This window comes from Dermacentor andersoni, chromosome 1, assembly GCF_023375885.2.
Source record: "Dermacentor andersoni chromosome 1, qqDerAnde1_hic_scaffold, whole genome shotgun sequence".
Taxonomy (NCBI): domain Eukaryota; kingdom Metazoa; phylum Arthropoda; class Arachnida; order Ixodida; family Ixodidae; genus Dermacentor; species Dermacentor andersoni.
Window position 1 is genome coordinate 13,985,589 of NC_092814.1, and position 13,079 is coordinate 13,998,667.

At 45.3% G+C, this 13,079-nt stretch overlaps 1 protein-coding gene across 1 annotated transcript in view; it reads left to right on the plus strand.

The window, feature by feature from the left end:
- Positions 1–10,854, plus strand: part of LOC126544005 (periostin-like) — a 45,682-nt gene extending 34,828 nt beyond the window's left edge. The window contains exons 3-6 of the mRNA XM_050191184.3: positions 5,604–5,796; positions 5,854–5,952; positions 6,009–6,134; positions 10,491–10,854. Coding sequence (XP_050047141.2) covers positions 5,604–5,796; positions 5,854–5,952; positions 6,009–6,134; positions 10,491–10,624 — 552 coding nt within the window. The 3' untranslated portion in view covers positions 10,625–10,854. The remainder of the gene's footprint in view (positions 1–5,603; positions 5,797–5,853; positions 5,953–6,008; positions 6,135–10,490) is intronic.
- Positions 10,855–13,079: the final 2,225 nt, after the last annotated feature.

A 13,079-nucleotide genomic window follows, 5' to 3' on the forward strand; every position in this document is an offset into this window, starting at 1 on the left:
TTTCATTTAGCCACACTTCCAAATGCCTTAAATAATTTGTTACAGTAACTTGGAGACTTTTCATTGAATCAGCACTAAAAAAGACATTCGTATCATCAGCATACATAACTAGTTTTTCTGTCTAAGGGATATTACATATATCATTAATATAAACTATGAATAATAAGGGTCCTAAGATCGAACCTTGTGGGACGCCTTGCTTAAGTTCAATTTCTGTTTACGTTAAGCTTCCGACTTTAACATATTGTTTTCTGGCAAATAAGTAGTTTTTGATAAGTTGAAGAGCAACACCGCGTATTCCGTAGTCGAATAATTTTTGTTCTAGGATATCATGTTTTATACTATCAAAAGCCTTTTTCAGATCAAGAAACAATCCAACTGTATACAGCCTTTTTTCGAAATTGTTTAGTATCTCTTCTTTTACGTTTAATAGGGCTAATTCAGTGGACTTGCCTTTCTGGAATCCGTACTGAGCACTGTTTATTATGTTATACTTACTAAGAAAGTTCCTTAGTCTGCAATTTATGGCAGATTCAAACACCTTCGATAGAACGGGCAAAACATAGATTGGCCTGTAATTTGAAATGTCATTTAGAGCACCGCCTTTATGCACAGGGCATACACGCACAAGCTTGAGATCGGAAGGGAAAAGTCCAGAAACGAACATACAATTTATGATATGAGCCAGGGGCTCCGAGATGAGATCCGCAACAAACTTCATAGGCGCCGCACTTAATTCATCAGAACCTGTTGCGACATTGTTACGTAGTATACGTATCGAGCTTAATACCTCAAACGGTGCCACTGGGGCTAAACTAATTGTGTTAGGCTGTCTTACTCTACGGCAGATTCTTTCCCGCGTACTCTGTTCAGAAGGCGGCAAATAGTCGCCGGAGTGGGCAAAATATTCATTCAAAGCCATAATAGCCGCATCAGCGCTCATGTCTTGGGAGAGGACTCTGACGTTGAAGCGCGTTTTGTTTTCCACAAATTGTCCCAGATTATTAACTGCATTCCATAGTTTGCGAGGATCATTATAAATCTTGGCGAATAGGCATTCATAGTATACACCGAGAAGTGCACAACATCAACCGAGAAGTGCACTGAGCATACCGCGAAGGCGCTTCACGACGGGATACATTTTATTGAAAGCGCAGCAACACCGGTTGGACGTCGATTGGCTGTAGCTTTTTTTAGGTGGGCCCCAAGCAATGGGGAATGTAAGGTATTTACTGTAGCGACCCACCAGTAAACGGGAGAATTGGATCACAAGGAGGTGTGAAAAGACGCACAAAGGATAAAAATAGAAAAGGTAAAATTTGTTACATGAAGATTGCAGGGTGGTCGCAAGCAAGAAAAATGGCTCGAAATTCAACCACAGCTGAATGTAAGTGAATTGGAGCAGCCGCCTGTTATCGACAGTTTTGTATGGGAAGGGTGCAACAGAATGACTGGGCTAATGAAAGGTGGAGGCAAGCTAATTTGGCGTGGTCTGAAGTGGTGAAGGGTAAAATGGGCATGTGAGGATAATTTATGGATAACGGGACATGGCAAGGCAGAAAGACGTGGCTGGGACTAGCTTACCTATGGACAGGTAGTGATTGCGCAGATAAAAATAAGGAATTGACTGAATGCATTAGAACCGATAATAATGAGTTGAAGAAATCAAGCCCGGTGATATTTGTGGGAGATGTGAACGCGCACATAGATGATCTAGATGTATATACTTATTACAACGGTTCCCTAGTGCTGGATCTGTGTGACGAAGAGAACCTTATAGCAGTTAACAGGGAGAATAAGTGTCATGGACAGGTAACGTGGCAATGCGGAAACAGGCAGTCATGTATAGACTATGCCTTAGTCTCAGAGATTGTCTACGAACAACTAGACCAAATTATAATTGACGGACATGGAACAAATAGCCTGGGCCACGCGCATAGACGTTTAACATTAGATACTAATGTAAAACAGGCACCAATAGCATCAGAATTCCTAAAAATGAATAACCAAATAACAGAGATTGCCAAAAGCGTAGAGAATAAAATTGAGGCTTTTTCCTACAACAGTCTGGGAATATAAGGAAATGGCAGACGTTATGTAGAAGGAACTAAGGCAGACACGGGCAAAAAAAGGATTGTTGGATTGGAAAAAGGAAACCACATAAGTGGTGGAACAAGGAAATGCTCACAAATGACGCCTGCTCACAAGAACGTGAGCAGGCGTCTCGAGATCATCGAGAAATCAAAAATTGAGATAACAGGAAGAAGAGGCGCTCCTTAGGCGGAACGAGAAAAAAGAAGGGTGAACAGGGAGCACGTGCAAGATAAAATTAAATGCGCTAGTGAACGTTAGGTGCATAACATTCGCAAAAGAGACAAAGGCGCCCCAAAAAGATTCCGAAATCATGTATGAGTACTCGGAGCCTAAACTAAAAAATTCACAAACGGCTATAAGGGATGAAGGTGGTAGCATTTAGGAAAGAGGCGTTGCGCTGCAGCACATCACAGACGTTATTAGGGATAACTTCGTTACGAAAGAAAGCGTAATCCCGACCCAAAGAGATCGAGCAGCAACAGAGAAGCCTCAGAGATTAAAGTTTAGCATAGAAATGTTTTATTCGAAAAAAGCAGAATAACATGTCTCTAATATCACGGTAGCAGGACCCGATGAAATCCCAATACAGCTAATCAAACAACTAGGTTCAAAGAGCAAGGCACTGCTGACTAATGCCATAGAGCCACTGATTACAACGAAGAAAATTCAGGTTAGATGCCGTGAACGCAAGATGCTACAAAGGCAAATGTGATAAGGATAAGACGAGCTCGTACAGGTCAGTCAAAATAACGTAGGCGATACATAGAATGGCAATGCAAGCCATAAAATTGGAACTGTCGACGTGGGCGGAGAAAAATGGTGTACTAGGGGAACTACAGAATGGGGGGGGGGGGGGGGGGGTTGAGGCCAGGCACACACTTAAGAGGATAATATGTTTGTACTAACTGAGCGCATAGAGATTTCAGCAGCTCAGAATAGACCTTTATCGATAACATTTCTAGATATTAAAGGAGCCTATGACAAGGTAGACAGGGAATTGTTATGGGATATTCTTAAGCACGAAGGCATAGAGGGCGACTTCGTGGAGCTTCTGAGGGAGACATATAGAGACAGCCGAGTACAAGTTGTATGCGAAGATCGAAAAGATTATGAATTGGTGGAAATTGATCAAGCACTGAAGCAACGATGTCCTCTGTTTCTATTGTTGTTCAAGCTTTATGTTAAGGCCATAGAAAGATGACTGGAAAACGGCGAATTATGGTTTGATTTATCCTATATGCATAATGGACACATAGTGCTGCAGAAGCTCCCTGGCCTGATGAATCTGGACGACATAGTGCTACTAGTGGGCAATAAGAGATTTACAAACACTTGCGAATATCTGTGGCAATGCAGTGACAAATGTAGGCCTCAAGTTTAGCAGAAGAATCGGCAATTATGACCTTTAATGAAGATACGAGTAATTATGTGGCGTGAATTCAACAGCAAATCATACCCATAGTCAAGCAATATAATTACCTCGGCGTATAAATAAATGAAGGAAAGAGTTACTCAAGCACCCACCAAGAGAATCTGAAAACAAAGGAGTGCTGCAATAATGAAACCCAGAGCATTGAGGGCTGCAATAAGTACGAGGTGGTGCGTGGGATCTGGAAAGGAGTGACGAGGCGAGCACTGACGTTCGCGAATGTCACTCTATGTATAAAATCGGATATCTTGGCGTTGGAAGTTAACCAAAGATCAATAGGCCGGTTGGCCTTGGGAACCCCGGATAAAAAAATAATAATTAAAAACATGGGGTCTTACGTGCCAAAATCACGATCTGATTATGAGGCAAGACGTAGTGGCGAACTCCGGAAATTTGGACTATCTGGAGTTCGTTAACGTGCGCCTAAACCTAAGCACACGGGTGTTTTCGCAGTTCGCCCCCATCGAAATGCGGCCGCCGTGGCCGGGATTCGATCCGCGATGTCGTGCTTAGCAGCCCAACACCATCGCCACTAAGCAACCACGGCGGGTCAGGGAGCCCACAGTAAAGCTACAAATGAAGCAGTGCAGGTTAACATGGGTTGCGCCTCTTTTTAAGTCAGAGAAGCACAGAGCAAAAGTAGTATTGAAGAAAGACTCAGGAACATGGATCAAAATAAAGAAGCAGCTAAAGTGCAAAAGTATCTGTACTCCAAAAGCGTGGATATAGAATGGAGGATGAGGTCAAGAAAGTTGGCATACAAATAAAAGGTAATGGAAACTCTATACAGACAACCAGGAGGAATAAGAAAGAAAGTGAGAGAAACAGAGACAGTGAATTGGATGCAAAGAATGAAAACAACAAAGACTATAGAGATTTGCAAGAATGCGAAGAAAGAAATTAGGAGGGGAAGCCTGTATGATAACACAAAGGGCAGTACCTTGCTATTTGAGGCTCGAGCCGGCTGCAAAAGGATAGAAACATACCAGACAAATATTTGGAACTAGATGAGGCATGTGTATGCTGCAGCAAAAATCCGGAGACTACTCAGCACATCCTAATGGAATTCGAAGTGATTCACCTATTGAGAACTGTAGGTAACGCACGCCTTCCAGTAGCGCTTGGGTTTAAAGTGGACGGAAGCGTCAGTCGGCCAGCGGTCGAGATAAGCAAGACACGTTTACAGCATTGATGAAAAAAAAAACAGGGAAGAGATTGATACGGCAGGATCTCTTATAGTCATAGCTAGTGGTATAAGAAAGATTTTGAAGGGAGAAAAAGAATAAGGAGTTGTATACAAAAATGCTGGATAAAAACACGTATAGCATACTTGGTCAAATCAAGCAGGCTAGGTGACTAATGGTCACCGGCCTGTTTCAAAGCCATTAACTCATCATCATTGCAGGGGACAAGGGCGCTCTCGCATTTCGCCGCCATTGAAATGCAGCCGCAGCGATCTGATCTCACGACCTCGTGCTTAACAACGCAACACCGTAGCCGCTAAGCAGCCACGGCGGCGGGTGGTGTTGAAATAGAAGCAGGTACACCTGAAAACTACCAACTCGTCAAATAGGTTAATTCCTTCCCTGTGAGATGTACTGACGGTACAGTAATATATAAATTTGCTGAAGCGCGTGTCCGTCCAGCCTCAAGTACTATATTGAGTACTGTGTGTACTCAAAACTTGCTCGGCCCGAAACTTGCAGCGCCGGCATTGTGGTTCAAACAGAGTGTTTGAACCGCCGCACTGGTCGCGGATTTGTTTGTGTACCGATAGAGCAGCGGAGGACTTGGCCGGGCAACGAGTCCTATGTTACTGAAGCTGATTGGCTCTGTATCTGCAGTTGGCCACTGTTCTGAAAGCGTAGAGGGAAACCAGGCAGAGGCGTAACCGGCAATGATAGAATTCGAGTTGACCGGAACGCAAGCAGGTCAGGTCAAGTGCGCTGACTCGACGCAGCCTGTGTTTCGCACACGACCTGGCTAGAAGCATCGTGGCACGTCAGCGATGTCGTTAGACTCAAATGTGTATATGTGCCGCACACAGTCGCAGTACCAGGCGGATCTCGGTGCCCCGCAGGTGGTGACGGTGAACGGCCACCGCGTGGCGGTGGCCGACGCGGCCGGGCCCCGGGGCGGTGTGGTGCACGTGCTCGGCGGGGCCCTGGCGCCCGCCGCCGACCGGGACGTGCTGGCCACGCTGTCGGACTGCGCCAAGTACGACGGCTTCCTCACGCTCGCCACGGGCACGGGCGTCTCCGAGCTGTTGCGACGTAAGCCGTCCCCAGCGTGCCCGCCGCAGCCGCCGCTCACGCTCGCTCTCTGCGCAGGGGGCCAGCGCACGCTGTTCCTGCCCAGCAACGACGCCCTGTCCAAGGTGCCGCCGGAAGAACTCAAGCTGTACCAGAGGAACGTCACTGCCCTGAAAGGTGAGCACCTCGTGCGTCCCCTAGTGCGTCTCTGAGCGGTCCATTTCTTGCCGCAGAGTTCCTCACGTACCACATCGTGGATGGCATCTACTACAGCCACGACCTGCGAGACGGCCAGTACCTCAAGTCTATGCACAACGACCTCCCCATCCGTGTTGGCGTCAGCGTAGACGGCTGCAGTAGTGCGTAGAGGCAACGATGCTTTCGTACTATTTCAGCTGCATCCCATATTTCCTCTTGCGTACTCGCTGTGCCACTATTTTTTGTGAAACAGGATTTGCCGCCCCGGGAGGACGTTTTCTTTTTGTCCTTTAGCTTGAGTTTAATAAAACAGAGAGTTGAATAGCGTAATAAAGCCTAAAGTAATACTTAGTTATGATGTGTATGTTCTTGTGTGTCGTATGAAATGTTGACAAGTTTCGCAAGGTAACGCAGTAATGTTTTAATGTACCTCTTCTTTACATCCACCCTGATGTCCGGAAAGGGTCCTCAACTGTTGAATAATTGATGATTATTATGATGAGGATGATAGTTAGGCAAGTATTACGCGCGCCAAGGCGTGCATTGTTGCGCATTGTATTAAACAATTATAGAAGCAATACGGGCGTCACTCTCCATCTGAATCGCATGTCCAGCGTAATTGGCGATTTAACTCATCGGGTTGGTTTCACTTTTAGACTCGCACACCTTTCCCGAGTTTTTACTAATGCAGTTGATATGCTAGGCGCCAAACGTTAGTTGTAGCAGTGTATGATATTGTTGAAATCCTTAAAAATGTGTTATATATTGCATCCTTCAGGGCGTTGTTTTCAAGGATGTTGAACGTATTGGCTGCAATGCAGGAAACACTAGCCTATTTATTTCGCAACATTTATTTTTCCCAACTAGAGCAACTCCTATACAAGAAAAAATATTTTTTAAAAATAACGAATGCACTTGGACAGAATCCAGACAATGAAATATTTTACTCTATGTTGTCACTTCGGTCTTTTTTAGCATCACGCAGCCGGCTTTTAGCTGCATTACGTTGCACAGTGAGTGTTTTCTAACATGGAAAAAATTGACTCTTCTTGAGGACATTGATTTTGATTAAAGTATGATTACAATATAAATCATCGCTGTATATAAAAATAAAGCTAGAAAATGTGCTTTCAACTATAAATTTCGTAAAGCTTGTAAACGTCAGGGCGTAACACGTAAGTAGTGAAAACCAAGTTTACTGAACCACATGCACAAAAGCTACAGCAAGTACGCTCTTTTCAAGCTCTGCCTAATCTCTTTACTAAACAGCAACTGTTTATAATGGCATGCTCATAACATAACTATACAGGAAGGAAAATATTCTGAAATGGGCAAAATATTTCCATTTCGGTTGTCCATAACGAATGAATGAATGAAATTCTCTTATTAATAAATGGGGAGGCGCAAGTCCCCTGTGGGGGAGGGTTCACGGAATCCCATGATGTCGTATTGGTTTAGGGATTCCACTTGTGCCAAGGCACTTGGACACGTGCCCCCTCAACCGGCCCTGGGCCATTGTACAATGGGCAAGTGAAAGCTCCGTGAGCTTCGCGGTAGTTGGTGCATTGTTATGCGTGTGTGTCCCGGTTTCAAACGCGGCACATATTCAACAATTGAGCTTTGCACAGTAGTGCCGTGCGCAATGTCGTCATATTGCCATAGACTCAATTTCCATAGACCGTATTGATGAGGACCTCTTGTGAAACTTTCATGTGGGGCAGGGTGTCATGTTTTGCCGAGCATTCGTGTAACTCGCTATAAAGATGCAGTTTCGACTAGCAGTAAACATTAGTTTGTAGCGTACGTCCGCGATGAGATAGAACATTGAAACTTTCATGTGTATGTTGAATGACCAAAACACGAAAGTTTCAATGTTCTAGCTCATCGGCGACGTAGGCTACAAATAATGCTTACTGTTAGTGGAAACTGCCTCTTTGAATGAGGTTCTATTAATAATAGGCGAGACGCAGTGGAAGGGAATAGGAGGACCCGATGACTGTAATGGGACCTCCTGTAGAGCGTGTAAGTAAAAATATAAACGACAATTGCAACAAATAGTGTAAGATAATAAAAATGGCGAACGAAGTATTGGTTTAGGTTTGGCAGCACTAATACACATCAGCTACAGACGTGCTAGTAAAAAAGTATAATAATTATTATTACATTCGACTAATTACAGAACTATAACGCCATTATGAAAGTGAATGGATAATGAGACATAACCAAATGACATTTTATTTGTGTCGCGTAACCAAATGTACATTTGGAAGGGAGAAAAGGCAAAAAAAGACTTAAGTGGTTGCAGATGAGAAAATGTGGTCTTTTAGTTGTGGTTTCTAGGAAGTTACACAAATGTTGGGCAAAACATCACACCCTACTGAGCTCTCAGCCGCAAGTTTCAGCTTTATACCATCAAAAATAAGACACATAATATTATCAACATCTCTGCCACATTCCAGTCAGCACACGAAATCAGGCAGGAACCGAAACTTGCCTCTGAACTCTGGCTTCGCGGGTCGGTCTCCCAGACCGACTCCTGCTAGAAGCAGTCATTTGCACTCGGCTGCCACTCATCATCGTGACGATCGCGCTAAATATCGCACGAGAAAGTATAAATTGCTCAGAAGGAGAGAGTCGCGCGCTACAAACGAACGGCGCGCCCATTTGAGCGAGGCACTCCCTCCGGCAGTTTGCTTTCTTCCTCCATGCTCGCGGCAAGAGCTACGCCTCGCCGATCTGCTCTGTTGCCGGCCAAGCGTGTGTACTTTCTCATTGCTAATGCTATTATCCTATTTGGGCAATCCGCCTTCAGTAGTGTCGGAATGGTTATGCATTCATCGAAGCGACGTAACCTTAAAGGAGCCCTGCAATAATTTTTCAGCTTGGTAAGTGTACCGTACTAGACGCGAGGCTATGTTGCCGCCAACACCTGAGCGAAATATTGCTCACCTGCACGCAGCAGGGGAGTCGCTATAAAGATCCGCTGTCGTGCGTCTTCTTCAAACTTCCGCCATCTAAGCTGCACATGATTACGCAGTAACGCCGTCACACAACTATTAGTTTGAATTGTTGAAACGTCATGGCCAATTATTACTTTTTGAAAGGTCAGAAAAACACCAGCATTGTTGAAACTGTTCAGGCTACTTTATATACTTTAAAGAAAATTACAAAATTCCACTGCATCCAAAGTGCACTTGGTGGTCGTCGGCTCCAGATGTGCCGTACCCTGCGCAGTTTGTGCTGGCCTCTGCGTACTGCAGTGCTTCTTCTTGCACATCTAGAATCACCTCAACTGTCGACCGTCTTTCTCGTGCGGCGTGTGCGCCGAGCTTTTCCAAGTTGTGTGGAACAACAAGCCGCTCGAAACGAGCAGGGGCCCCACGGTGGCTGCAACGTCGGCGATACGATGCATACCACAAACTGGTGCATTCGACTATCAGCAGTGTCGCCACCTGGCGGATGGGCAGCGTCGCTCCTCCCTTTGCGTCGCCGATCGAAGCTCACGTCAGCCGTCGTCGCAAATTGGGTCTCGTCTCAGCTTGAAGCTCGCACGGGCACTAGCGTTGTGGCCTACGCAAGTTCGCCAAGGAATAACCGCCGTTTCTTTCAACACGTTTGAAGGTCACAGCTAGCGCTGGGGCTCGCCGTGGTAGCATGTACACTCTAGTCAATCAATCGTTTGTTGAGGGAGAACTTTTGAGTTTGGCTAGGTTTAGCGATTTCTATACGGAAAAACCGGAATAAGTGGTGTCCACGTGATCTTTGCGTTACATGCAGTGCGTTGCGCCCCGCAGTTTGCGTGGCGGATGGGACGAAGAGCGATCTTATTTGCCAGGCTCCGCTTCGTGAGAACGCATTACAATATTTATTTTGTTGCAAGATATTTATAAAATGGGGCGCCCGAAGAAATTGCGCGGATGCTATGGACGGTCAATGTTAGCGAATAGCCGAACGCTTCTAGAAAGTCATTTGCTTTATTAAATGAATGATGGCGTACTGTGACGATAGTTGGGTGGCGCGTCGTTCAGACCACATGCGCGTCGTGAGCGCCACCGTGGAAGGAGGACGGGCCCCAACTTGCCCTGAAGCTGAGGCGCAACCGCGTCTCCTCGTTGGCGTTTGACGAGCCCAAGAAAAGCTTCGAAAGATAACAGTTCCAGCTGTGTTCCTGTGCGAATCGTTTACATACATCCCTGTATTTGAGTGGCGCTTACATGCTTTCACTATTGTGTAAGGGTTCTGATATTCTGTGCGGGTGCCCATGTGTGTGCCGTGTTTTCATGTCCCGTTTATTTTGGTTGGAATGTGTGTATATGTTTTAGTGTAACAATGAAAGCAGAAAAAACGCAGAAAGCATCAAGCATGTGATCCTTTGTCGATATCGGCTTGCACCCTTTCTTAAGGGAGGGCATAAAGCACCCTTATTATTTGGGGCTCAGGCGTGGCCATAATTTAGTACCCCAACGATCGTTTTGTTGAAGAGCAGCGCGCTTGAACCAGCTGCCGCTGTTTCCCAGGGAGGCTGTACGAGGCCAACAACTCTCCGCTGTACCGCGCCGACATTCCAGCCTCCAACGGCGTCATCCACGTGGTCGACTGGGTCCTGCTGCCTGGGGATCACAAGTGGTGCACGGGCGTCGTTCTGCCCTGACGAACAGAGACGAAGCATTTCTCAGGGCGACGCCGCTTAGTCGAACTCGCTGGCACGATTCGACTCTTTCATTCCAAAAGGGATCCTCCAGTGGACGTCATCGACACACTTCTGAGCCTCTTCTGAGCTGGCACAATATTCATCGTCAATTTTCAGAGTGTTGACCGCTTCTTTATTTATATGCACTGAATACAAACGGCTCATTTATGCAATAAATGTCGCCCTCATGACACGCGTTGTTCATCTTTACTATCTCAAAGGTGCGCGGTTCGCCCGTTGCATCAAGCACTGAATGGGAGCTCTTAATTCTTGTTGAAAATGCCAAGCTGAGACTGACTGCCTCCTTGCACCCAGCTTTATAGCCGTGTACATGGCTTTGCACATGAGTGCAATTCCCCCGGAAGGCGTACCAGAAACTAAAATTTGTTTTCCTTGAATGTCTTCAATGATTAGTGATAGTTATACAGGCTGCTTTTTTATTCAAACAACTTTTTTTTATTGTAGGGTACATATGTAGCGCAATGCGGCCTGTTTACATTAGTTACTCGTAAGGGTGGACCTTACTTACACCACCTATGACATTACCCAAGCAAATAATTGAAAATATTAACTTATTAACGTCACTTTTTCGTTTGTGTTCTTGCTTTGTTCTGTTCTTTCGCTCTGTTCCGACTCTGATATGTCCTAGATAATGGCCCCACGTCAGCGCTTCCGTTGACTTGCCAACTTATTTTCTGATGATATTACTATTACCCTGCTTATCTTTCACTACATACATCTTGGTTTGCCAAGTTTAGTTCTCACTGAGTTCAGGCATCGTCCATTTCTTACGGCTTCTCCAGTCTTTCGCACGTTATAATTTCAAATATCACTTATTTTCGCCTTGTTGATCAGTTTTGACAGCTCTGCAAGTTCTATCTTATGTCTTGAGTTGGACACTTTGATTCTTCGTCGTTTCTTCATCAGGTCCTTTGTTACTTGGGAGGGCTTGCCTACTTGTGGCCTTGGGGTCTTGCCTCCCAATTCAATTGCTGCCTCTGAAGCCAGCGTAGTTACGGTTTCATTCATTGCCTCTATATCATCTTCACCTCTCTGTTCTAAGACTGCGTACTTGTTTGCAAGCACCAGCCTGCATTTGTCTGCTTTTACCTTTACTGCCTCTAGGTTGATCTGTTTCTTCTTGACCAATTTTACCCTTTCTTCAAATTGAGGTGAATCCTAGCCCTCACTAACCCATGATCACTGCACTTTACCCTACCTATCATTCCTACATCCTGCACTATGCTGGGATCGGCAGAAAGTATAAAATGAATTTCGTTTCTTGTTTCACCATTAGGGTTTTTCCGGGTCCACTTTCTGTTGCTACGCTTCTTGAAAAAGGTGTTCATTGTTCTCCGTTTATTCCTTTCTGCGAATTCTACCAGCATCTCTCCTCTAGTGTTCCTAGAATCGACGCCGTAGTTGTCTTAGTAACTGTAGTTGTCAATTGCCTGTTCACCAGCCTGCTTTTCCCCCACTTTTGCATTGATGTCACCCATTACCACAGCATACCGAGTTTGCACTTTTCTCATCGCTAATTTAACATATTGATAAAACTGATCTACTTCCTCATCATCGTGAGTGGATGTTAGAGCGTAGGCTTGTACTGCCTTTAATCTAAACCTCTTATTAAGTTTCATTACGACTACTGCTACTCTCTCATTAATGCTGTAGAATTCGTCAATGTTGCACGCTATGTCATTACGGATTAGGAATCCTACCTCGTAATGCTTCTTATCTGGGAGACCTCTCTAGCAGAGGACATGGCCGTCAGTCAGCACTGTATAAGCCTCACCAGTTCTAATCTCGCTAAGGCGAATGATATCCCAAATAATATCTGATAGTTCCTGAAAGAGTCCTGCTAAGCTAGCCACACTCGACAGAGTTGGACTGTTAAAGGTTGCCAGGGTCAATTTCCATGGGCGGCCTGTCCGGATCGAGAGATTCTTAGCACCCTTTGCTGCGTTACAGGTCTGACCGCCGCCTTGGTCAGGTGCTCCGCAGTTCGTCTGTGCAGCTGAAACATGCGCATACCATCCGATAGGGAGGCCATGAATATGGTACATTTTGGATGATAACAGGCGCGCGCCTTTATCAACGTTCGCTTTAGCTCTATGCATTATAATAAAAACTAGTCCACCTATCCATCATTTAGCTCTGTGCGCCCAGTCAAACTCTGGCCATGCCCATGTGCGATGGAGAAGCGAATGCGCTCATACGTTCTAGCTAGCCGGTTACCAACGTAGAGTTTGATGCAATAATTGCTAGAGGGAACGCTATTGTCTGAGGGAGCTGCAATCGGGATGGTTCAGCCAGCATGGAAAGTTCATGAAAAAAACTTGATCCTTCTGGCTTCATACGACTTCCTGACTGTGTAAACTCATATCTTTCAACAAAGTAATGCTTAATAAATTAA